This window comes from Phocoena sinus, chromosome 7 (genome assembly GCF_008692025.1).
Source record: "Phocoena sinus isolate mPhoSin1 chromosome 7, mPhoSin1.pri, whole genome shotgun sequence".
Classification (NCBI taxonomy): domain Eukaryota; kingdom Metazoa; phylum Chordata; class Mammalia; order Artiodactyla; family Phocoenidae; genus Phocoena; species Phocoena sinus.
This window is the reverse complement of record NC_045769.1, coordinates 27,389,172-27,415,691: the sequence shown is the minus strand read 5'-3', so window position 1 is coordinate 27,415,691 and position 26,520 is coordinate 27,389,172. Positions and strand designations below refer to the sequence as shown.

At 37.3% G+C, this 26,520-nt stretch overlaps 1 protein-coding gene across 8 annotated transcripts in view; it reads left to right on the top strand.

The window, feature by feature from the left end:
* The window catches only part of MAP2 (microtubule associated protein 2), a 278,280-nt gene that overhangs the window by 221,954 nt on the left and 29,806 nt on the right, over nt 1–26,520 (top strand). For 4 of the 8 annotated variants that reach the window (XM_032637128.1, XM_032637129.1, XM_032637130.1 and 1 more), the window contains 3 exons: nt 2,640–2,753; nt 5,419–5,496; nt 24,649–24,710. In XM_032637128.1, the coding sequence (XP_032493019.1) occupies nt 2,640–2,753; nt 5,419–5,496; nt 24,649–24,710 (254 nt within the window). Of the gene's footprint in view, nt 1–2,639; nt 2,754–5,418; nt 5,497–15,321; nt 15,568–17,290; nt 21,047–21,243; nt 21,451–21,623; nt 21,759–24,648; nt 24,711–26,520 lie in introns of all 8 variants that reach the window. The other 4 variants (XM_032637125.1, XM_032637127.1, XM_032637133.1 and 1 more) reach the window with 4 other exon arrangements.

Here is a 26,520-nt window from a genome sequence, read left to right as displayed (position 1 = left end):
ATTTTCTGGTTGTTTCCCCATTAGTCCTTCTGTTCTTCTATTTAAGAGAAAAAATATCATAATAGGAAACCTGGGTTCTAGTCTACCTCCATCAGCTGTCTGAACTTGAGCAAATCTTATCAGTATACCCAGCCTTTATTTCCTCATCTGCAAAATGAGAGGATTTAGACAAAATCTTCTCTCAGAGCTCTTTAAGCTCTAAAATTATGTGATGCTATGAATTAAATTGTATAGTTTAAAACATCCTTATAAGGATGAATTGTATCATTACTATTTGATATTATAATTATTCTGTACATTTTTGCAATAGTAAAGAAAAAAGATCCTTCCTTGTTGAAACTAAATTGAGTGCAAAGTGTATTGTCTAAAAAATTGCTTTATGAAAATACTTGGTATATAAATGTATGAAATGAATTTGCTGGAGCCTTGCTTAGAAATTAAAGCTTTTTCAGAAATAATTTTAAGTATCCTATCCATACTTGCTCTTTGGATACTTGAAATTTAAATTAGGACTCCAGCTTCTTAAAATTATACTTCAAACATAAAAAAATATTAAATCAGGGCTTTCCTGGTGGTGCAGTGGTTAAGAATCTGCCTGCCAATGCAGGGGACACGGGTTTGTGCCCTAGTCCGGGAAGATCCCACATGCTGTGGAGCAACTAAGCCCGTGTGCCACAACTATGGAGCCTGCGCTCTACAGCCCGCGAGCCACAACTACTGAGCTCGCGAGCCGCAACTGCTGAAGCCCGGGCACCTAGAGCCCGTGTTCTGCAACAAGAGAAGCCACCGCAATGAGAAGCCCGCACACTGCAACGAAGAGTAGCCCCTGCTCGCCGCAACTAGAGCAATCCCATGTGCAGTGATGAAGACTCAACACAGCCAAAAATAAAAATAAACAAAATAAATAATTTTAAAAATATATTAAATCACACTTAATTTAGTTTCAGTATTTAAGGCATTTTATAATATACTAATTACTTGAAAGTTGGTATTCTAACTATGATATGTATAAGAATGTCTGATTATATGATCTAATCCTATTGTCCTCTGTTTCCTCATCCGAAAGATGGGAGTAATAATAGTAAATAATGCATTAGAATGATGAGAGCAACCACCTTAGCAAAGTGTTTGGCACATAGTGAGCACTATAATATTTTTAAAATACTGCTTCTCCTGCTATTACTGCTACTGGCTGTAGATAAGAGTGTTTAAAGTGCATCCCTTAAGACTATCTACATAAGGTATAGTGTCAAGTCGCTATTTAAAAAATCAGGAAGTTAAACATATAGAGGCAAATGTATTCCATCAGGTAATCCAGCTTTTAAAATTCAGATAACTGTTGTCCAAGTGGATTGCTTACCCAGAAGCCTGCTTCTCAAGCACTATGGTGTCTGTCATCCTGGGTGGGGTGATGAAGCCTTTCTAGAGGAGGCTGTGTCTAAATGAACCAGCCAGGTAAAAACAGGCAGATCTCCCCCAACCTGCTTGTGAATGTGTAAATTCCAATCAGGAACCATAATTTCAATGAAATATTTATTCTAAAATCTTGATTAAAATTATGAGAATAAATCCCTACCCATCCCCTTATCCAGGACAACTTGTTTCTATTAAGGCTATGAGTGGGTTTATTTCCTAGTATGGTAGATGTTTTTATATAAAGATGATGAAAAGTTAAATTCTGTAGAATTTATTTCTAATTTAGAAAATATTTTTAATCTCAAAGGGCTTCTTTCCTTTTTAGTTGATTATATACGGAACATCATTTCCTGAATTTTTTCTGACTAGGTTATATGAAGTTAGCATTGTTAACGGTTCAGCGGATGCCATTTCAGGCCAAAAACTAGTTATCAGGCATCTCACAGGCTGATCATTTTAATGATGACCCTCCCTCCCACCCTGGCTTTTTTTTAATGAAACCATTGCACTGACTAGGTTGAATGTATATCATATGACCTTAAAGATCTTTAAACCATCCACTGTCTAGAAAAGTAGTAGCTCTTTAGAAAGAGACCATCTGATATATCATTTCCATGTATTTCACTCAGATTTTATCTTCCCAGATTTTTCTTAATCTCTCGTGTTCAAACTAATCCCAGATAGTGCTGTTTAATCATAAATTCACATTTTGAAGCATCTTTTGATTTTAAATCATGGTATTTCTGCAAATTAGCATAGAAGATTATTTTAATGTACTTTTCTGTAAAACTATAAGAATACTATAAAACAGTATTTTAAGTTAAATCTAAAATGAATCCTCTCTTCTCTTAGAATTTGTTTTACTAGGTACAAAATGTTACATTGTTTCTGTTTGTATAAACAGTTTTTAAAATTTAAGCTGCCATACAGGTTAATTATTTTTCCTTAGTTCTGTGTTAATTTTGCTTAGCTCCCAGAATGCCGACTCCTTTTATTTTCTCTCTCTCTCACTTTTTTTTTTTTGGTTTATATGTGTGGTGTGTGTGTGTGTGTGTGTGTGTGTGTGTGTGTATTTATCTGCAATTTAATAAATTCTGTTGTACTTCTTTGGGAGAAAGACAGTGAAAATAAAATCCTAATTGACTATACTGTTTATTTTTCCTCGTTGCTACCTGTTTTGGATGGCTCATCATTTTATTTTCTTTTGTTACTATTTATTACAGAGGAGGTGTCTGCAAGGATAGTTCAAGTAGTCACGGCGGAAGCTGTAGCAGTTCTGAAAGGTGAACAAGAGAAAGAAGCTCAGCATAAAGATCAGCCTGCAGCTCTGCCTTTAGGTAAATGAGAAAAGAGCCTCAGGTCAGGGGCTGTGTCTGCTGCACCCTGATCACAGAATCAAGTCTCCGCGTTCAAAGACAGGCCATATCTCATACTTCATTCCTAACTGTGACATTCACATCTCTGCTGTCTCTGCTGGGATGCACTGGGATCTATTTTCACCTTCCTCAACAGACTCGTGGTATTTCGGTAGTCTTTAGGACAGTCAACTTATAATTAGACTTTGCCCCTAAATTGCCCTTAATTTTCCTTTTCCAGACCACTGGAGATAGTTATTATAAAAATAAAGCCAGTGCATTTTGATGTCATGGCCCATACTCATAAGGAAAATGTTCTAATGCTTTAATTAGAGATGATTTTTTCCCTTTATGGGTTTTTGTTAATTATTGTCTATACTACAGTCTATTTTTGGTCTCCCTGAACAAGCTACACAAAACCTATAGCCAGAGATTGTTAGAATCATCAGTGACATTGTATCTCATATATGGTACTGGTCTTCACTTGGTTCATTTAAGGAAAATGAGATAGCATTTGCCCTCTCCATCACAAGTCAAATGCCCTGCAGGGCCCAGCAGGTAACATAATGGTGGTCACCAAGGAAAACACTCTCATCCAAAGGCTCCCTGTCCCTACTCTGGATAGACAGATAGATAGATAGATAGATAGATGCTAAATGTAGATGTACGTACATGCAGAGATGCACAAAAAAGGAAATTCTCTTATGTTCAACATATATGTTTATTTCACAGGTGCATATAACTAACACATTGAAAGGTATGGTTTTTAAAGCCTAAAAATAGTACATATCACATATCTATTTTTCTGTCTTTCAATCTAATGTATCCTTAATATTTGATTTTCTGATTAGCACTCCATTGTCTATTAAAAATTAAACAATAAAAATTTCTCCTCTCCCAGAATAGTAATTAAAAATAATCTCATTATAGTCAATAAAATTTTCTTTGATTATCAAGGATTATTTTCTTCTAAAACAGAGAGGGAAAAACTTATCAAAAACATTAACCTTCTTTCTGTGGTTTACTTGTATTCTTTCAAATAAAACAAAACCCCCCTTTTTAAATTTTTTTTTTAATTTTTACTACAATTTAAAGATTACTTTCCATTTACAGTTATTACAAAATATGGGCTATATTCCCCGAACTGTACAGTACGTCCTTGAGCCTATCTTACACCCAGTAGTTTATAGCTCCCACACCCTCACCCTTATGTTGCCCCTTCCCCCTCCTCACTGGTAACCACCAGTTTGTTCTCTGTATCTGTGAGTCGCTTCTTTTTTGTTACATTCACTAGTTTGCTATATTTTTTAGATTCCACATGTAAGTGATATACACTATTTGTCTTTCTCTGACTTCTTTCACTTAGCCATAATGCCCTCCAAGTCCACCCATGGTGCTACAAATGACAAAATTTCATTCATTTTTAAAAGAAAAATCTCTCTTTTAAAAAAAGGATTGAGGGCTTCCCTGGTGGCACAGTGGTTAAGAATCCCCCTGCCAATGCAGGGGACACGGGTTCCAGCCCTGGTCTGGGAAGATCCCACATGCCGCGGAGCAACTAAGCCCGTGCGCCACAACTACTGAGCCTGTGCTCTAGATCCCGCGAGCCACAACTACTGAGCCCACATGCCACAACTACTAAGCCTGCGTGCCTAGAGCCCATGCTCCGCAACAAGAGAAGCCACTGCAATGAGAAGCCCGCGCACCGCAAAGAAGAGAAGCCCCCGCTTGCCTCAACTAGAGAAAGCCTGCGCACAGCAATGAAGACCCAACACAGCCAAAAATAAATAAATAAAATAAATAAATTCTTTTTTAAAATGGAAACTTTAAAATATGCCTTAGAAGCCCACAGGGCTTATTTAAAATAAATTTTACCACTGGCCTTGACTGATAAATATTTCCTTTTAAAATCCCTTACCTTCATATGAGTGGTCATAAAGAAGGTAAGGTTCTTGAAGAGGAAAACTTGGAGTGAAGTGTGAATGAATCCCATCTTTTAGAACCTTTCTCTCTTTGGTCCTTCTTCATGTGTAGTGCCAAGGCTAGAATATTTCTCCGCTCCCACTAGTACATGTTTCTATCTAAGGTTGCCTCAAGCTGTGACAGCTTCATTTTTCTTTTCTAAGAATACATACAGAGGATGGGTTTCAACATTATCATCAGTGGACAAAATGTTATTTAAAAAATACATCTCCTAAAATAACTGTGATTAGTTTCCATATCAAAATGAACAATAGAGAGCTCTAACATTTTTTTAATCAGTCAAGCCAAATCCAAACTAAAATGCTTGCCTGGGTAGGTTTGAATCTAGTAAATTAGGACCAGAATGAAATATTTTATTAATTGAACAAGCAGACACAAATTAATGGGATCAATGATAGAATTTTAGCAGCCATCTCTAATCCATTTTTATGGAGAGGACAAAATGATTTTTTTTAAAAATATTAAATGCTCTTCTTTTTTTTAGGTTTTCAAAAATATGTGAACCAGGTAATGGGGCTAAAAATAAGTCAAATGCAGCTTGCTATTGAGTCTTTCCCTGAATTTAATAAAGAGTCCTTTTTACAGATAGCAGAACTGCCTACACATCTACTGGCCTAATAGGATTAATTGTTGTATCTCATTTTTTCGTTTGTTTGCTCTTCAGCAGCTGAAGAGACAGCTAATCTGCCTCCTTCTCCACCCCCATCACCAGCCTCAGAACAGACTGTCACAGTGGAGGAAGGTAAGGCTTGCTGGACTCTGAGGTTTGTCTTCTAATAAGGGTAAATAAACCTCAACCCATACGCGCTGTACTTCTGTATGGGTTAGTATGTGACGCAGTTTGGGAGCTGAGCTGTCTGTTTCAAATAGTCAAGAAACAAAGACTTTAATTAAATGTATTATCACTTATCTATACAAAATCAAAAGTAGATGAATATGGTAAAATAAAAAAGGAAAAATCTGCTCGATAAAGGAAAAGATAACTTTGTGTTTAAATTGCTAACTAGAATAACTACAGAGAACCAGTTTACTTCATGTAGAATGTTTTGACAGAAAAGATACAATTTAATTTTATAAGTGACTGAACCAAAATACATTTATTGATGAAATCAACACATTTTTATGGAAGGGTTGGCAGGAACTGTCTCTGTTGTGCTCACTATTGTATTGGGCTTCCCCAGGGCATGGCCTGTAGCAAACTCTCAATAAATATTAATGAATAAATGAAGAAGTCAGTGAATGAATCTGATATTGAGAGTAGTGAACTGGAAACTGCGATCATGGCTTCTTTCCTGCTGAGACCTGTTATTGTCCATGAATTTTTTAATGCATTTACTCAACATGGAATGCCATGTCAGCTTTTCAGTTCTCAGTGATGAAGCAGACAGACGCCTTTGAAGAACATTCATTTAGAATCCGAGATGAAAGGCACTATTTAAAAGCAAACTATTATTGGTTCTCTGACTTAGATCAGGTAACTTTTGTCTATTGTTTGAGAGTTACAGAAGGCAGAAGAAAGCTTTTAAAATATATTGAAAGCTTACTTGTTTCAATATAATTTAGTTTTTGTATACTAAAATCAGAATGTTGATACTTCTCCATTTTATTCATTTATTTCTTCACTTATTTTTCCTTTTGTTGTCCCTTTTAGAGCTCATTTTGTTGTGCTAAAAATGGAAGAATGTCACAAAAGACCCACTGTCTTTTTATAATCTGTAATTAGGTTTGTTTAAAATACTTTTTGAATTCCTAAATGGAGATTATTCTAAATTACTGAACTATAAACTATCAATAAATATAATTTATTTTTGTCACAGATTTATAAACTTAAACCTTTTTTTAGCAAGGTCTTTTTTTCTTAAATGAGGCCTTTTTTTCTAATTTTGCTGCCTGATATAATGTTAAACTAAATTAGTCTCAGGAACAAAAGAAAATTTGAGGGCTACAAGCAGTGCATATAATCAGCGTCATTATAGCCACTGATTATTAGTTAACTCCCTGAAAATGTGACTTGATCTTTTAATTCATAGATTTGAAAGATCCATCTTGGCCTTATGTTCTTCTGTTCATTCGGCACATACCTATGAAGCCCAAGGTTCCTTGCAGTCTTCAGGTTCTAGGTATACACTAGTGAACAAAACAGACATGATCCATGCTTATAAGAAGCATGCAGTCTGGTGGAGAGCAGATATCCAATAAATAAGCTTAGCACTAGGAAGGAAAAGAACAGGGAGCTTTAAGAGAGAAGAGTAATCTTAGTTTATTGGATGGGGAGAAGACAACTTGGGAGCTGATCTCAGAAGCCTGAGGAGGTGTTGGCCAAGCAAAGAAGGAGGAAAGGGGCATTTTGAGCAGAGGGTCCAGGATGTGCAAAGGCTCTCAGGTGGACAAGCGCATGAAGTGCTCTAGGAACTGAAGGAGTCCTGTGACTAATGTGTGAGAAAGGGTAGAGGATTGAAGGAGCTTGGGAGTAAGCAGCATCTGACTTGGTTCAGGGGCCTGGATTTTACTGAATGCATTAGAAACCCTTCCGTGACAGCTGTGCTTCCCTCAGGTTACTGAAAATGTTTCTGAACCTGTACTTAAAACCTTCCAAGTGTCAGAGGATCCTCTTAGCCCAGAGAACGGTATGATGTTGACTCCAAAGTCAGCTAGAGGTCACGTAATTTATTCTTCTTACTCTTTTATGGGAGTTGGAGCCGAAAGGGCAGCAGGGTCCTCCCATCCGAGATTGACCCAGTCTGTTTCTGCAGGGTGGTACAGTGGATATAATGAAAATATAAATAAAATATAGAATCACTTTCACATTTTGGTAACTTAGGTGTCACTTTCCAAAGTAACTGTTCCTTCACATTTCGGGATTGTTTCCTTGGAGCCGTTTCAGTATATTTAGGGAAAATGTCAACTTACTTCCTACTGAAAGTAATTGGAAGATATTTTATTTTTAACATTTTTCAAACCAAGCCTGTATTTTTATTGAATTATTATTTTTTATTTTTTCAAACGAAAGCATTAACCTATGCGAAGGCCTAATGATTTGCTTTTAAAAGGATAACCATATTTTTGAGTTATATAGAAAAGAAGTATGTACTTTACAAACTCTACCTTATTCATTTAAAAGATCAGATATTCTCACTTTAAATATATGAAAGATATGTGATCTAGGCAATCAAACTAGTCCCTTTCTTTTATTTTAAACCACTCTTAAAGTACATATAACAACTTATTTGTCTTGTTTTATCAGAAAAAGTTAGTGAAAAACCACACGACAGGATTCAGCTTTTCAATTATTCAAACCAGTTGGTTTGTAAAGACCAAGCCAAAATTCCATTGATATACTACTGCTCACAGTGCACTGGGTGGAAAGAAAGCATGTGGATTTTTTTCATCTAGGAGATTTTTTACCCTCCTCAAAACACTCTCAAAGCAACTTTAATCTAAAGGCACAGTGAATGTCACAATTCAGTCCTTTTATACAAACGTAAAAGAGTTCTTAAATTGAGTAATTCAATGATTTTGAGGATATACTTACCTTTTATTAATTATCAAACATTTTAAAAGCTGTTCTTTCCCAAAGAGGAAGCATGAAAGCTCTCACTAAAAATAACTTAAGAGGTTAATTACTGTCATTTATGAATATCCATTTATTATAACTGATTTAATATTCATAATTCCCAGAATTTGTGCTTATTCTGGGAAACAAAGGGATTTTAATGAAAAAATTAAATAAGTAGCACGCTTAGAAAGGAAACCCAGGTACAGTGAACCAATACTGTACTATGTACGATATTTTCAACTTAATCTCCTTTTTCTTTTTGGCCTAACCATAATAGTTGTCATTTGGACTGAACTGTTAGAACTTGGAAGCCCGTGCACGAACAGTGGAAACATCTGAAAACAGAACCAGGAATCCTTCCGCCCTCTTAGGTTTGCTCCAAATCCTAGGGTGATGATTTCCTATGTCAATGATTTGGCCACATTATAACTGCTGATCTGAAGCAGTTTCCCTCCATAACATTCTGGGGCAGCAGACACAGAGGGCCAACTGAGGAGTCCTCATCAGAAGCTTGTAGAATGGAAAGGGCTTAGAGATGGTAGGAAACAATGTAAGTGGAGCCAGCTGCCCCAGGGCATGGGGTGGAAGCTGTGATGCCAGGACAGGCAAAATCACTGAGTCACTGATATCCCGAGACTCAGTCGCTCATAAAAGTGACTACTCATTTGTACCAAAGGGGACTGACATACCAAGACTGAATTTTATGTGGCAAACTTTACCCAATATAAATTTTCAAATGCTTTAAAAAAAAAAAAAAAAAGGTTTGTGTGAAAGCCAATTAGGGAAAATGTATTCTTCCACTGAAATCAGGTAAATTTCATTTTTAAAGATTATCATTATGCAAAGAAATTTATGTAAAAGTCCAAGGTTCATAAGGCTACCCTATCCTTTAAAATATCACATTAAATGAAACAGACAATTTTGTGGCAGAAGCAGAGACTCCATAAGCTAGTGTACTTATAGTGAAAGGAGACATTCAATCCTGGCCTTAAAGAACAAAACTGTTATGAATTCATTTTTCATAAATCTCTCAAGTCTAGCTTTGATGTGTCAAATGAAAGTAAAGAGCAAAGGTACATGACAACTTGTCTGATATACTGAAGACAGAGATGCTAATGTATATGGAATTGAGCATGATACTTGGTGCTTTCTCAAATACCTTCCCATTTAATCCTCCAAGCAACCCACACAGATAAGACTCACTTCCACTCTTGCCCAGGATGTCATGGCTAGTAAGTGGCTTATCCAGAATTTAAATCCAAATCTAACTCCCTACAAACAGCCTCACTGCATCCCTAAAGTTATATGTTATTTAGGCTTTTACTGTGGGACAATGAATGTGAAGTGATCTTCTAATGAGAGTTTGTTGGTTACAAGCCACTGGACTGATTTCCTTTTTATCCAAACCACTCCCATGTAAATAATTCATTCGTTTATAATGTATTTATTTATAATTATTATGTATTTATAATTCACTCATTTACAATTTATTTATTATGTGTCCCACCTCTATTTGGGTATGAACTGAGACCACCTGCCATACACAGTTCTGTAGCAAACGAGGATCTCTTGTCTTCTAGCATTATCATTGGAAGCCCATGCACTGGTACACTGTCTGAACTTAGCCAGCCATGATCCTCTAAGTGTCACTTGCCTGGCACATCTCTGGGACTTGTAATGTAGATGGACTGCAGGCTCATAGGTCCTAAACAGAGACTTGGAGTGCATACAGCTCACAGTACCCAGACGGGACTGGGTTTTGCCAGACGTTCTTTTTTGGCGTTGCCTGGCTAAGGGCCAGACAAATACTACAGAGAAGCTACTCTTCCACTGAAGCATTTAAAGTTTTTGTTGTTTTTGTTGTTCTCTGATTAGTCAAAGTTTTCAGAATAGAAAGTACTGTTTCTTTGAAATATTATAGATCAGAAGCAAGACTCTGGGCTGTTTTCACATTTTGGCACTTGCAAAAAAGAGCAACAAGCAACAAGAAAGAGGAAGCCGAAATCTTCAAAAGGTTAAAACACTCACGGGGTATTGCCTTTAAACTATCAGCTCTCAGCTTTAAATTCTTTAGTTTTGAACTGTAGTCTGCTCTACTTCCCAGCACATGTTGAAAAGCAGAGAGGCAAATATGTCATTTTCACTAATTGATTGTCCATGCAATCTGTTGAAAGTATTAGAAGTTTTAGGAGGAACTTGTGTCCATAGGGAGTCTACAGCCTCAGGAGTCACTAGAGGAAATATGAATGGCTGGGGCTTGTGACAAGCCCAGGACTTAGGATTCAGCCAGCATTGTAGGCCACATCTCAGCCAGTTGTCTGCTCAGCTGAGAAAACATGCTGAGTTGAACTAAGAATATCAAAGGTAATTTTAGGTTTCTTCTATCCCATGTTATAATAAGCATCCTGGCTGAGAAAGTTCTGAGCACCCATCCAGAAACAACTTCCATTGAACAATCAGTAAATAATGTGCTCGAAAGATTAAAAGTATTCTCCTTTCAAAATGTTATTTTAGCATCCTTATGATTCCAGGTTCATTTCCAGCTGTCAGTACTCAGTTTGCTGAAAATAAGTTATTGCCCTAAAAACACAGTGCATTTTCAAATTATTGCTGTAATTTTGTCAACTCAAATTTTGATAGAAATAAAAATTATATAGATAGTACAAATTTTGAAAATCACAAAATTCTAAAATTATTTCTCTGTATAAGTAAATAAATAGTGATTAGCAAATTTAGTAACCTGCCATGTAGGCCTGAGGTGTAGTGTCTGCACTACATCAGCAGCCAGATATTGTTCTTTGTCATCATCCTTGAGGCTCATTGAAATATGCAAGAATCCAAGTGCTAAGCAAACCGATCTACACTCGTGTAGCTAAGGAAGTATATTTAAATAATGCAGATTTCTAAGCCAAGACACAGGAAAGGAGAGAAGTGAGAGCAGTTCCTTTGGCATTCCAATGAGAAATATGCAATGAGGTGTTTGAGGTATAAAAACAGTCAGAAGCCAAGTAGTGCAAGTGAAACTGCATTGAATAAAATACTGATGAATCTGAAGCCAACTCAGTAGAAATTCTCAGCTAATTGTAATCTCTATTAAGCTTTCAGAAGAGAAGCAGAACACAAGAAAACAACTGTATATTGCTAGGTACTTTCTAAAACTTTCTAATATTTTCACAGTCATGCAAATGAGAACCAGGGTTTAAAAAGATGCCTAGGAGTTTGCATCCGAAGAAAAAGCTGTGCCAACTGTGCTCCCCTAAGCAAGACAGGAAAGAAAGATAATGCACTCTAGATTTTTCTTAACAGGACTGAAATTAAAAATTACTTTCTGGTTGAAGTCATTAACTAAAAATTAAATCAACCAAAATGCTAACCACGTGAGCATACTGGATAATTAAGGTTGTACGTCAACAGGACGGATTTCCCCCATAATTGTGCAGGCATCAGAGCCTAACAGCTTTCCTCTTTTTAACTTATAAATATATTGATAAAAGCATGAGGAAAATTTATGTACTTGAAAGAATTTCTTCTAACAAATGTATTTGTTTGATAGTGCTTTGTTTCTATTCCAGTGTCCTGTTGTTGTTTTAACTTGTTTGAGGGGAATGTAAAGATAATTTCTATTATACAGTGGGGGTGTCAGAGCATTTGATTCATTTAGATCAATGGCAAGATTCCTGAAGGGATAGCTGAAATGCAGCGGCTACTGAAGCATGAGACTTCACTGTCTCCCATCCTCCATCCTGCTCTGCTGCTTCCATGGCCCCGTGTCCTCGTGCAGGTGTCTGTCTCGTCTGTCTGATCTTGTGTCTGTCTTGTCCAGTTTTTCCTGCAGTTTCTTCCTGTGTGTCTGTTTGTAGATGAAGGGGCTGAGGATCAAGTGGGTCCTCTACACAGGTTGCCCAGCCACGAACCTTCCGCCAGTGGGGAGAGGCATAGGCTCCTAGCCCCCTCCACCATCTCGGTGTCTGTGCCTGATGATGACCCTTCCAATTCCGATGGGGAGTACTATGAGAATCCTTTGTTCAGTTCACAGTGGACTACCTCTAGTGTGCTCCCCAGTGTCCCAGCGCAGAGTGCAGAGGCCCACTTAGACCAGGAGAAAGGTGAACCAAGCATGGTCCCCTTTTGCTCCCCCTCCCCTGCCTGCAACTCTGACCACATGCATCGTACTAAGTGTGCCTTCATGTGTGGAGTGGGAGGGACAGGAGCCTGCTTTCTCCATATGAAAGTGAAGTCCCTATATAGCTCAGTCCATCCAAATGCCTCAACAATTTATGTCTAAGAAGCCTTATTTGAGACATGTGAGTACTTCCTTTTTATTTCACGGCTTCTGAGAAGGAAGCAAAAAAAGTTCAAATAAAGTATGACTTCTTTCTGCCTCTTGCAAATAAATCAGTGGGTGAAGAATATATTCTCTTACCCAAACCAAAGAACATGAACTTTAATATAATTTTATCCTCTTGGATACGTACTATTTCCAGGACCAGACTTCAATAGAGTTAGGTTTCTTTTTAGTGCTATGTTAATGTGATAGCTCTTTAAAAGAGAAAGGTCTGTTTAGGGTAGAATAAATGTTATGGAATGAATTTATTTCTCCAAATCACTTAATCATCTACAGAAACTACAGAGGCTTCCCTAGGTGACCTAAATCTTGCTTCAAATAAGTAGAAGTGAGCTAAAATGAGGGAAATGCTCCAAAGCTTTTGTCATTCGAGTCTCATGAAGGTGGAGACCCTATGTATCGTTGGCTCTGGTGAGGATAAAATAAGTGGGCAGTGGGCTGCAATTTATCTCATTCTAACAAGGTAGTTTTATAAGGAAAAAAAATAGAGCTCAATTTTTTTTTGCTTAGGTGAAGAAGTTATTTTCAAATGAGGAAAGATAACTTGCTTAAATGAAGAGTTTATTTTTATATGGCACAATATTTAATATAAGGGCAGAGAGTTCCAAGGCAAGAGCACCAGTGACTCAGACACTCTGGTGGAGAAATATAACCCATATTGAGTACAGCTAAGTGAACTTAAAACAATTCAGAAAACGATGTGAATTTTTAAATAAAGAACAGGTGTGGAAATAAACATGATTTAGACAAAATGAGAAAATGGAAAGCTAAAAAATTACATGATTTGGAAAACATGTAAATTAAGTTGATAAGATTTCATCCAGTAAGGTGCTATATTAAAGCAGCTATATTAAAAGTCTCTTAGCTTTAATCAAAATGTCTAATTCTATGGCATTATAAAAATTGCCTTAATAATGAGTTAGAATCTGAATGCTTAAAATGTTACTGACATAATTTAAATTACAACAATGAAAGTTTCTGAGTGCTAAATGTGAGAAAATAGAAGTAGTCTTCTTTTTTTCCCCCCTAAGGATTTTAATATTTCTCAAAAAATTTCTTTCCATCTGTAGTCTTTCTCATAGGTCCATTTAAACAATGTATAATCGTTTCATAGGAATTTCATAAGAGTCATTCATCTGCAGAACTAGAAAACAGCTTATATATTTCCCTCTAATTTCTTTTTTTTGTATATAGAAATTTATTTATTTATTATTTTTGGCTGCATTGGGTCTCCGTTGCTGCGTGTAGGCTTTTTCTTGTTGTGGCGAGCAGGGGATACTCTTCTATGCGGTGCGCGGGCTTCTCATTGTGGTGGCTTCTCTTGTGAAGCATGGGCTCTAGGCCTGCAGGCTTCAGTAGTTATGGCTCATGGGCTCAGTAGTTGTGGCCCACGGGCTCTAGAGAGCCCCTTGGCTTGGTAGTTGTGGCTCGCGAGTTCTAGAGATCAGGCTCAGTAGTTGTGGCGCATGGGCTTAGTTGCTCCACGGCATGTGGGATCTTCCCAGACCAGGGCTCGAACCCGTGTCCCCTGCATCGGCAGGCGGATTCTTAACCGCTGTGCCACCAACGAAGTCCCTCCCTCTAATTTCGTAAGCAATACAATGGGATTTATTTTACTGACATTTGAAGTGTAAATGAGAAACAAATGAACACGATAATTCATGGCCTTCATAAATTTGTTTTTTACGTTTTAATTGTTAACATTCTTCTGTGTGATATACATCTTTGGGGAGGATATTTTGGCAGTTTTGTTTCCACTCTATCTTTCCTTGGTGGTTTTGTTTTGAATTGCAGAAATGAGGCTTTATGATATGCACATTTTCTTTCTTCAGTGTCAAAGAGAACTATACAAGAACTATATTACTGATATTTCAGTGGTTTGAACAATCTGATAACAGTCATGTCCCAGAGGTAGACTTCTCTAAATAGTAGTGAAATTAACTCTTACCTGGACCTTATTTTTCAATATATTTTACTTACTTCTTGAAAATTTTTACATACTCCAGTCATATAATGCAATGAAGGTAAAATTAAGTTTGGTAGTCTTTGGCCTTAAAAATACTAAATAAATTATATTTTAAAGAGTTTTGATGGATTTCATGATAAAGCTGATAATAAGGTAGTTGACTGGATATTATTTTGAGACCAGGCTTTTTATTCCCAAAGATTTCTTTAGCGAAGTTTGCATGTTTTAAATTAAGTAACCAGAAATCCATATGTAGGGGCTTCCTGCATTGGAGAAAACAGCACATGTCTAACAAATTTAAAGGTTTGTTTCAGCACATCAATGCTTCTATCTTTTCACAACCATCTGTTATCTGGCAGTACCATCTCTTATTTCCAGCCAGATTTCCACATTGTGTACAACTTACTGCCATTTCCACTGAGGGTAATAGTGCAATAAAACCCTTTCAGCTCTCAAGTTTTAAAATAAAGAGCCTTTTCATGAGACTGTAAAAGGCATCATGATTTGCAGATTATGCATAATAATTTTCCAAGCAATACATAATGTCCATTGCATTAGGATATTAATTTGCACATCCAAATGGTAAAAGAGGTTCTTGTGAGGTCAATACAGTCGAGCTGAAAGTGTTCCTTGAATAATGTTTCTGTTGTTTCATGTATGTTTCTGTGGTCATGATGTCAACATCTTTTTCCTCCCTAAGAAGAAGAAATGCTAGCGAGTCCAATGGCCGAGGAAGAGAAACCTGCCACTCTTCCTGGGAAAGAGTGTGAGGCTGCCAAGGCCTCAGACCAGCCCAAGGGCCTCAGTGAGGGCCAAGTGGAGTCTAGTGCGGAGGCCCAAATAGCTCCTGAAGAGAGCGCCCCAGCAGGGACCCCACAGGAGAAAAGTATAAAAGAGGTCGCGGAGGTGTCTCCAGAAGTAAAAACCCCTTCCTCTGCCGGGGAAGGTGTGTCTTTCTTAGGATTTGCATGTGTTTTGTTGCAAAAGATAGATCTCTCCAGCAGCTTACCAACCTGATGCCTTTCCAATGCTATTCCATCGCTGGGTCTTCTCATGATCCCAAAACCACTGTTTGAGACTTACCGAGCAGAGAGTGTGGCTTGTGCAGGTGCTGTGTGGCAGCTTGATTTTCCACTGCTGCAGCTGATTCCTGGTTTTACTTTGCCATGATACAATACGCTTTGCAGCCAGGCTGATGACACTATGTGAGCTTTTTTCCGCCCCCGCTCTTCATCTCAAATGTTTGCCAGTCACATTGCTAATACATGTATATTTTTATTTTTATTTTGGGGGACAGCAATTCATATGCTTTTCTTTCAGACTGTAGAGACGGATTTTGGCACATACAGGCTTAAACGGTAGAATCGTTTTTGTTTGCAACCGCAGTGTGCTATATTTTTTTATGCTTCAGTGAATACTGGTTTGGTTTCCTTGAAAGCGCCTGCTGATGCTTCTCATATCATTTCCTTTCCATGGCAGCCAACTCCTTTGATAATCACCATATCTCCTGAGTTTTTATTCATCTAATCTTTATTAGAAAGTTCGTATAGTATTTCTTTTCTATTGTGACAACAAGACACACAAGTATATAAGGTAATAATCATCCATTCACTTGCTCTTCAGGAGATGACTGAGTTTTATTCTCCAGATAATTTCATTTAGCCCTATTCACCACAGTGAAATAACTATGACCTTAAAATACAATTGAGACTCTGAAGCCTTTTGGATTGGTGAACAAATAAAAATTAAAAAGAGCCATTTAATCTCTGTGAAGCATCTCTAAAGCCAATACCGGTCAGTGCTTCGCCAGTTGGTCACATTCCAGAGAATGAGGTCATGACCAAGGAGAGAAAGAATTTTAATAGTTGACTCTTTAAAATTTTGTTAGTCACATGACTTCCCAGTATTATCAGTATAATTCAGATTTTCTTACATCTACCATACAGAGTAAGTAATGATTAGGACTGAAGAATTTTGATATGTGATAGAAATTGACTTGTCAATATTTAGGTCATATCATATAAAGTCAGTAATAATCATTTATTTGTATCACCGAAATTTAATCTCAGATGACTTCTAAAAATTTATTCTAGTAACCTTTCAGTGCCCCCAAAATTGGTCCTGGAACTTGTCAATCCAGTTAACTGAGTTTATTTAACACATATAACTATAACTTAATTGTCCTTCTGCCCATGGCCTGCAAATTCACTTGCAAATTAGAAAACAAAAGAAAAAGTTCAGTAGAAATCAATTCTTTCCCATATTTAGATTACTATATAGATTCTTTTGTACCTTAATGTAAGTACTTATTCAATATTCTTTAATTTGTAATTTTATCTGTAGAAGGCACATGAAATTTTTTTTCTACTACAGTATACATCACATACTGTTTAGAGAGACCAAACAAAGGAAAAAAGAGTATTCAAAATATACTCTTTTTACAATTTATGTACACATTAATTCACAACGGGAGTTCATTTTAGCAATCATACAAATATATCTCAGTCCTGACATTTTCATATTGATTTTTAAATGAGTAGCATGCTTGCATGTTTCATAGTTTTTCTTTATACCCTACCATTCATTTGCCATTTCAAAATACAATTTTAAGCTTACTGCCTGAAAGCACTTGCCTATTATTTGTTTAAAAATCAACCCAATTACTTCAGGTTTGCTTACAGCCTCGAAGATGGAGTTTCATGATCAACAGGAATTGACTCCCTCTCCAGCCGAGCCATTAGACAAGGAGGAAAAGGAGTCAGAGGAAGAAAGTAAGCCTGGTGAAGACCTTAAACATGCTGCCTTAGTTTCTCAGCCTGAGACAACTAAAACTTCCCCTGATAAAAAGGACATGCAAGACACAGAAGAAGAAAAAGTACCTCCCACTCTGTTTGGGCATACTCTGGGTGCCAGCCTAGAAGACACAAAACAGAAGACAGAACCGAGCCTAGTGGTACCTGGTATTGGCCTTCCCACAGAGCCTTCAGCTGCAAAAGAGCAAAAGGACTGGTTCATCCAAATGCCAATAGAAGCAAAAAAGGACGAGTGGGGTTTAGTTGCTCCAGTATCTCCTGGCCCCCTAACACCCATGAAGGAAAAAGACGTACTTGAGGATATCCCAAAATGGGAAGGGAAACAATTTGATTCTCCCATGCCAAGTCCCTTTCAGGGTGGAAGCTTCACTCTTCCTTTTGATGTCACAAAGAATGACATTGTTGCAGCAGCATCACCCTTTGCCCCCACCCTATTACAGCCAGATGACAAAAAATCTTTGGAAGAAACTGGTAGCCCAGAGACTGCCAAAGATAGTTCTAAAGTTGAAGAGCCCCATATGGATCAACCTGACAAAATGGCAGAAGCGCCAGCCTCAGAGGCAGTTACATCACCCAAAGATGCTCACATTTCGATTGTGGAAGACTATGTTCCAGAGAAAGGTTTAGGAGAAGAGAAAGGGGCAATAAAGCAAGAGAGTGTGCAGATAAAAGAGACTCCCACCTTCAGTGAGCAGGTATCTATGCTTACTGAAAAGGAACCTCACCTGAAGCTTGAAGAACAAACAACCATTTCTGACGAAGAAGCTGTGTCAAAAGAGAGTGAAGCCCCAAAATTGGCAGATGAAGAAACAGGTGTAATTCAGCCCTCCACAGAGCACACTTACTCCAAAGAAGAACCGAAAGGCCAGGAGCTTCCCACAGATATATTAAAACAGGACTCATTCCCTGTAAGTTTGGAGCAAGCAGTTACCGATTCAGCCGTGACCTCTAAGACACCAGAAAAAGTCATGACTGAACCAGCTGCACTAAGTGAAAAGAGTGCCACCCAGGAGCTTTTTGAAGAAAAAGTTGCAGACAAAGATAACGTTGAGGGAGTTGGAGCTGTAACATCAGCTGAGCTTGACATGCCATTTTATGAAGATAAGTCAGGAATGTCCAAGTACTTTGAAACATCTGCCTTGAAAGAAGAAGTGACAAAAAGTATCCAGCCAGGCAGTGATTACTATGAACTGAGTGACACAAGAGAAGGTGCCCAAGAGTCTTTTGATACCGTATCTTCCATGTATAAAAACGGCGACAAGGCACTTACGGCAGAGAAAGACTCCCAGCCCAGTGCTGTAGCACAAGAAGGAGGCTACAGCACTCTTGCACAGAGTTATCCATCTGACTTACCTGAAGAACCCATTTCTCCTCAAGAAAGAATGTTCACTATTGATCCAAAAGTGTATGGGGAGAAACGGGATCTCCACAGTAAGAATAAGGATGATTTGACACTGAGCAGGAGTTTAGGACTTGGTGGTAGGTCTGCAATAGAGCAAAGAAGCATGTCAATCAATTTGCCCATGTCCTGCCTGGATTCCATAGCCCTTGGATTTAACTTTGGTCGGGGGCATGATCTTTCTCCCCTTGCTTCTGATATTCTAACCAACACTAGTGGAAGTATGGACGAAGGAGATGATTACCTTCCGGCCACGACACCTGCAGTGGACAAAGCCCCTTGCTTCCCAACAGGAAGCAAAGAAGAAAAAGAACAGATAAAGGGGGAAAAAGCTACTGGAGAGGAAAACACCCAAGTCGAGCCATCGTGTGAGTCACCTTTCCTAGCCAAAGATTATTACAAAAATGGTACTGTCATGGCACCTGACCTGCCTGAGATGCTAGACCTGGCAGGCACAAGGTCAAGATTAGCTTCCATGAGTGCAGATGCTGAGGTTGCCAGGAGAAAATCAGTCCCATCAGAGACTGTGGTGGAGGAGAGTAGTACTGGCTTCCCCCCTGTCACTGATGAAAACCACGTCATCGTTAAGACTGACAGTCAGCTCGAAGACCTGGGCTACTGTGTGTTCAATAAATACACAGTCCCACTCCCATCACCTGTTCAAGACAGTGAGAATTTATCTGGGGAGAGTGGTTCCTTTTATGAAGGCACTGATGATAAAGCACGAAGAGATTTGGTCACGGATCTTTCATTGATTGAAGTCAAACTGGCAGCTGCTGGAAGAGTCAAAGATGAACTCAGTGCTGAGAAAGAAGCATCCCCGCCTATCTCTGGTGACAGATCAGGACTGAGTAGGGAGTTTGATCAGGAGAAGAAAGCGAATGATAAGCTGGATACTTTACTAGAAAAAAGTGAAGAACATGCCGATTCAAAAGAACATGCCAAGGAAACAGAAGAGGCTGGTGATAAAGTTGAAACTTTTGGATTAGGAGTAACCCATGAGCAAGCTTCAGCCAAAGAACTGACAGTCTCAAAAGATGCATCACCTCTCACGGCTGAGAAAGCAGAGAAAGGTCTTAGTTCCGTGCCAGAGGTAGCTGAAGTAGAACCATCCCAAAAAGCTGAACCAGAGCTGGATTTTGCTGCAAAGAAAGCTGACCAGGGTCAGTTAGATGTTAAAATCAGTGACTTTGGACAGATGGCCTCAGGGCTACACATAGATGCTGGAAAGGCAGCAGAGCTTAAACTCAAGGCTACCCAGGACCTCGCCCCCTCATCCACAGCACCTCAGGAGGCAGATGCGTTTATGGGTGTTGAGTCTGGCCACGTGAAAGAAGGCACAAAAGTTAGTGAAACAGAAGTCAAGGAGAAGGTGGCCAAGCCTGACCTGGTGCACCAGGAGGCTGTAGACAAAGAGGAGTCCTATGAGTCCAGCGGTGAGCATGAAAGCCTCACCATGGAGTCCTTGAAAGCTGATGAGGGCAAGAAGGAAATTTCCCCAGAATCTTCTCTAATTCAAGACGAGATTGCCATCAAATTGTCTGTGGAAATACCCTGTGCACCTGCTGTTTCAGAGGTTGATTTAGCCGCAGATGAGAGAGCTGACGTCCAGATGGAACTTATTCAGCTGCCAATAGAAGAAAACAAGGAGACCCCAGATATATCTATCACGCCCTCTGATGTTACAGAACCGTTGCCTGAAGCCACTGGAGCTGAACCAGCAGAGGCTGAGAATGAGGAAGAAGAGATAGAAGCCCGGGGAGATTATGATAAACTGCTCTTCCGCTCAGACACCCTTCAGATTACTGACCTGGGTGTCCCAGGTGTCAGGGAGGAATTTGTGGAGACCTGCCCTGGTGAACACAAGGGAGTGATTGAGTCCGTTGTAACCATCGAGGATGATTTCATCACTGTCGTGCAAACCACAACTGATGAGGGGGAGTCGGGTTCCCACAGTGTGCGTTTTGCAGCCTTAGAGCAGCCTGAGGTAGAAAGGAGACCATCCCCCCGTGCTGAAGAAGAGCTTGAAATAGAAGAGGCAGCTGAAGCCCAGGCTGAACCCAAGGATGGCTCCCCAGAAGCTCCGGCTTCCCCTGAGAGAGAAGAGGTTGGGCTCTCAGAATATAAGACAGAAACCTATGACGATTACAAAGACGAGACCACCATTGACGACTCCATCATGGATGCTGACAGCCTCTGGGTGGACACTCAAGGTGTGCATTATCTTTTTAAATTTTCTACTCCCAAATAAAATCCAGTAACCTAGTGGAATTTTTTTTTTCATTTTTAAACATTTTAAAATGACCCTTTATCTCTTGATTTTGCATTTTTTAAAATAGATGAAGGATTTTGTACATTTGTTACTAATGTTTTCGTTGTTGTTGTTGTCATGGTTTGCTTTGATCCACAGATGATGATAGGAGCATCATGACAGAACAGTTAGAAACTATTCCTAAAGAGGAGAAAGCTGAAAAGGAAGCTCGGAGACCATCTCTTGAGAAACATAGAAAAGAAAAGCCTTTTAAAACCGGGAGAGGCAGAATTTCCACTCCTGAAAGAAAAATAGCTAAAAAGGAACCTAGCACAGTCTCCAGAGATGAAGTGAGAAGGAAAAAAGGTTCATTTAACAATCACTTCTTTAAAAAATGTTTTTGAAGTAATTCATTATTACTCTTTTGTAGAAGAAACTGCCTAACCATGGTAACTAATTACTGATGAAATTTCATTCGGTTTTGCTCCAAGTGTTTATTTTTTCCTGATGGTATGCTTTCTGTGTTTTCTTATTCATAGCAGTTTATAAGAAGGCTGAACTTGCTAAAAAAACAGAAGTTCAGGCCCACTCTCCCTCCAGGAAATTCATTTTAAAACCTGCTATCAAATATACTAGACCAACTCATCTCTCCTGTGTTAAGCGGAAAACGACAGGTGACTGTTCAATTCTGCAATGTGGCTGGCAAACATGGACGTGTATTTTTTTTATCTCATTACTGTAGCAGCTTCGTTTTGTTTTTCTTCCAAGAATCTCAGCAGTCATGAACAATTTCGCTATTAAGTGTCTTGTATCATTATTCTTTTTTTTTTTTCCCTCCCTGCAGAAGAGGTCATGACCATCTGTTTCTTTGTCATGCTCAGACTTAACAGTGATTGTATCTTGGCATTGTGCTCTAGTGTCACGTTCTGGGGATTCCTATTTTCATTCTGTGTTTTTGGTTAGACGATGGCGATGAATATAACCGTGGTATGCATTCTCATTATTTTGCTTATTTATCTCCCTCATGCTTAAAAACCCATATGTATTTGTCCTATTTTCTATATTGTTATTGCCAAATCTGTTACTGATGTTGATGAATTTACTGAGAACCACCAAGAATGCATAGTGATTTTGAGATGGAAAATGAAAAGCAAATCTGGGGTGAAATTGTGGTTGAAAAATTACTTTGCTTTTGGATGAAAGAAAAAAATAGAAAAGTAAATTGTCTGGTATTCCCACCAGAGTTATTTTTCATATCCAAAATTAGCCAGGCTTTCTGGTGTTACTACATTTCTTAGCTGACATTTTGTCCTTGGGATTTTCTTAAATGTGTTGAATCCAAACTGCTAAATTCCCCTACATAACGTAGTATTCAAAAATTTAATAACTTTAAAATTTAATAAACCCCTTCCCTCCCAATATCTTAGAATTTAGGTTTATTTCTATTTTCCTACCTTCTTATTGTTCTGTCTTCTTCAGATATACTTGTTTTTTACTGTTTAAAAAAGTAGTGGAATGAAGGAGTGAAACATGTTACAAATCATCACAAAAGACCATACATAATATCTATAATGTAAATTCTATTCCTAAATTTCAGTGCAAAGTATTTATTTTAAATGTATAATTATATTAGGATACTCTTCATTTAGAATATATTTTATTTTAGCATTGATTAAATGGCACACTTGCAGTCTACAAAAGAAGGCATCAGAGTTCTTAAGTCAGAAAGGAATATTTCCCAATCCATTATACATTAGAAGTGCCTTTATATGAATCTTTGGGTGGCTTTAAAGGGTTAGGAGCAGCATTAACCCTTGTAAGAAAAAAAATCAAGGTTGATGGTTTCATGATAGCCACTAAAAATTTCAAGTGTTTTTCATTTGTGTTCTTCATATAGGAAATATCTCATGAGCATCCTTCAAGAACTAGTATGTAAGGCAGGATTTGAAAGTAGAAGACATAATTATACACACACCTTGATGATGAAGGTTTATTAGAATGAGGGGTTCCTCTAAGTTAAGACTTAGGAATTAACATGACATCTCTAAATCTTTTAGTGCATCTTACTTAGTACATTTTCATTAAACTTGGAATTTTTCTTCTAGTTAGAAAAATGCTTGCACAGGCAGAATCTCTTGGTTGGGGCATAAAAGCCCTATACGCCACCTAAAAAGATGAAAAATATATTAGGATCATACAATTTCAGAGGAAATGTCAAATGGTTTGGTGAAGTACCTGCATGTCATTAGTATTCAATATGCCACACTGAGAATAACTTGCCTTTTTATTTCATTCATTAAAGGAAAGTTAAGATCTTTGGACTAATTAGGATCTTCCTTTTTTATTCAAATATTAAGATACTCAAACAGAAAGCATATACCAAAGATGAGTTTCATTGACTTAAAGCAAAGTATATATGTCGCAGAAAAAATGAGCTATATTGTAGAAATAGTAAAGAGGCATAATTTGCACTGCTTCTTTTAAAAAAAAAAATTAGTTTCAGAGTCTGCGAATAATCTTACTAGCCAGTCCTAAATAGCATAGAACATATTGTGGACTGTTACTATTTTTGTGTTAGAACTGCACATGGCATAAGAAACCTTTTTGAAACTCATTTGGAGTGCTTATAAGGATAAGTATTTTTTTTCCAGAGGATTTCTCTCTTGTGAAAGAAAATTAAGGTGGAAGTAAACACACAAGTTTATGCCTTTTATTTTCTTAGCCCAATTGTTAAATAGGGACAGTTTCCCCAAACACAAAGGGTTGTGTTCAATCGTGAAAGATATTTAAGTCAAGTCAGGTAAGTCATCAGCAGAAATTATGCTAGAGATGATGGAGTTTAAAATTGAAACCAGAAGTATAAAACAGCAGCAAGAGAAACAACAGTAACAGATGTGGTAATAATTTCATACAGGAAGTGCATGTGTAGAACATGGTCTATTTTACTGAACTTAAAATTCTTCTCATGTTTTCTCTTCTTGACAAGCCATTTTTCTTCCCTTCCCTTCTCATGTGGTCCGTTTCACGTCAAACAAGTGTGTCATTCATATTGTGAAATGAAGGGGTGCAGAGGGAAAGGGGTTGGCAGACCATGACAGTTTAAAATATAAAATGCAGAAATATCTGTAGATATGACAGTGGCTACATAAAGAAGGTTTGGGAATCTCTTGTGAGTATTCTTATGTGACGCTCACCCTAGAAACCAATCACTCCCCTTTTCCGTAAATTCTGCAGCATTCAGATTACTGTCCTATGATTTCCATTCTGAAGGATCAATAGTAATTTAAGGGTACATTGGTAACAGATAGAAAATCACTTGGTGTGCTTACCTGTGCTTTGGTAAACACTGGGTTATAGTAATTAGCACACTGTATAGTGGGAGCCACATGCTATAATGTTCTTATTATTCGGGTTTCTTCAGTTACTGAATTTGAGTCTCAAGATAAAAAAATTCGCTTTGCATTAGTCTGTTGACACAACTGAATATCCAAAAGGCATTAAAAATGCATTTATGTGGTCTTTAGCCACTAAGTGTGGGGCTGTTTTTGTCTCCTCTCTCAACAGCAGCAGGTGCTGAATCAGCTCAGGCTCCCAGTGTATTTAAACAGGCAAAGGACAAAGTGTCTGTGAGTAAAATAATTTTTTCCTTGCTCTTCATTCAACATTCCCTTTGGTATTAGTGGCAATGTTTTAATAATTTTAGATAAAATTTAAACTTTAGATGTTTACTCTTTTAAAACATTTTAGATCATTCACTCACCCAGATTGATTCTCGATGGCTTTCAGTCAAGCATGTACGAATGTCTTCTGGAATGTGATGGTAGCTGGTGAGGGCAGAGCTGGGATTTAGGCTGCCTCTTTGTTAGTATAACAAAAACATGTGAAACACCATAATGATCTGGCAAAATTGGGGGAGCCCAATTTATTTACTTTTCATAGAATCAAGATAAACCATTATAATCAACACTAAACTGTATTTTACAACACATTTTCATTGTTGTTTTACAAAATAAGAATGAGAAAATTAATGTAGATGAGAAAAATAAGTAAAAATATTTTATCTCCTTATCTAAAGATAACTGCAGTTACCATTTTGACATAAAATCTTAATTTGTTTTACACATTTATAGGTTTAATAACAAAGATGGAAACACCACATATCGGTTTTTTAATTAAACAATAAACAGATTTCCATGTCATTAAACATTCTTGTACATCATTTTAATGACTACATAATATTGCATTTTATATTTTCACAGTGATGTACTTAATCAATTTCCCATTACTTGACATTCAAACTAGTTTTCTGTTATTTTAGCAGTATTACTGTAGAAATCTTTTTGGCTACATCTATGAATGTATCCATATGCATTTCCTTAGGATAATATCCTAGTAGCAAAATCATTGTCTCAAAAAGAAAGTCCACATTTAAACTTTTTGCTGCATATTGTCAAATTGTCCTCCAGAAAGGTTCTACAGCTTATATGTCCTCCAGCTGTATACGAACATGCTTGTATTCGTTATTACTAGATATCTCTATGCTTTTTCTATATTTACCAAGTTATGGAGATGAAATATTTTGTTGTTTTAATTTGGTTGTATTAATGATGTTTAGCTTCTTCTATGTTTATAAATCTTTTATATTTCTTATTTTGCAAATTTTATTTTTGTATTATTAATCATGTTTTTTAAACTTTCAAAAGACCAAAACCAACACAGAGTATTTAACTTCTTTCTCATTGAAAGAAAAAAGTTAAAAGACTTATCATGGAATCCTAAAATTACAACAAATAATTTGAGTGATGAAAATTAGTAATGTATCACAATGTTCTGGGTCTTAGCCATCATGTATGATATGTAAATCACAATTCTTTGTTTAGCTTTCTAAAAACTAATAAAGTTTTAGACTTTTTATTTATTGTGAAAAATAGGAATTCATTTTCAATGACAGCCAAACCTTTTATATCATATTGCAGCCAAGGGACTTTATGTTGATTAAAAAATATATGTATATTTTATTATTATATAAATGTTTTCAGACATAGTCCTGAACTTATGGCAAGCAATAGAATCCATTTATCACTTTGGTAATTTTAGTCCTTATTTTGACCACACTGCTATTTCAAGATTTGTATCTCTTTACCTTCTGTTTCTGATGGGGAACTAGTGGGTTGTGTTGGTTAAGAGCAGGGCCATGAAACAGGCCACATCCAAGTTTTGAACATTTATTAACTATATGGTCTTTTTCTTCCTGTGCCTTAATTTTCCAAAAATAAGGGGAGGAGTAAAAATTCCTATATCATAAGTGAGCTGTAAACACTAAGTACAGTAATTTTATGAAATAATACATTCTATAGTGCTTAGAATATAGTATTTATTCAATAAACAGCAATAGTTTTTATTATTATTTTTAAGTGGAAGTCTTTAGGAGCAGAT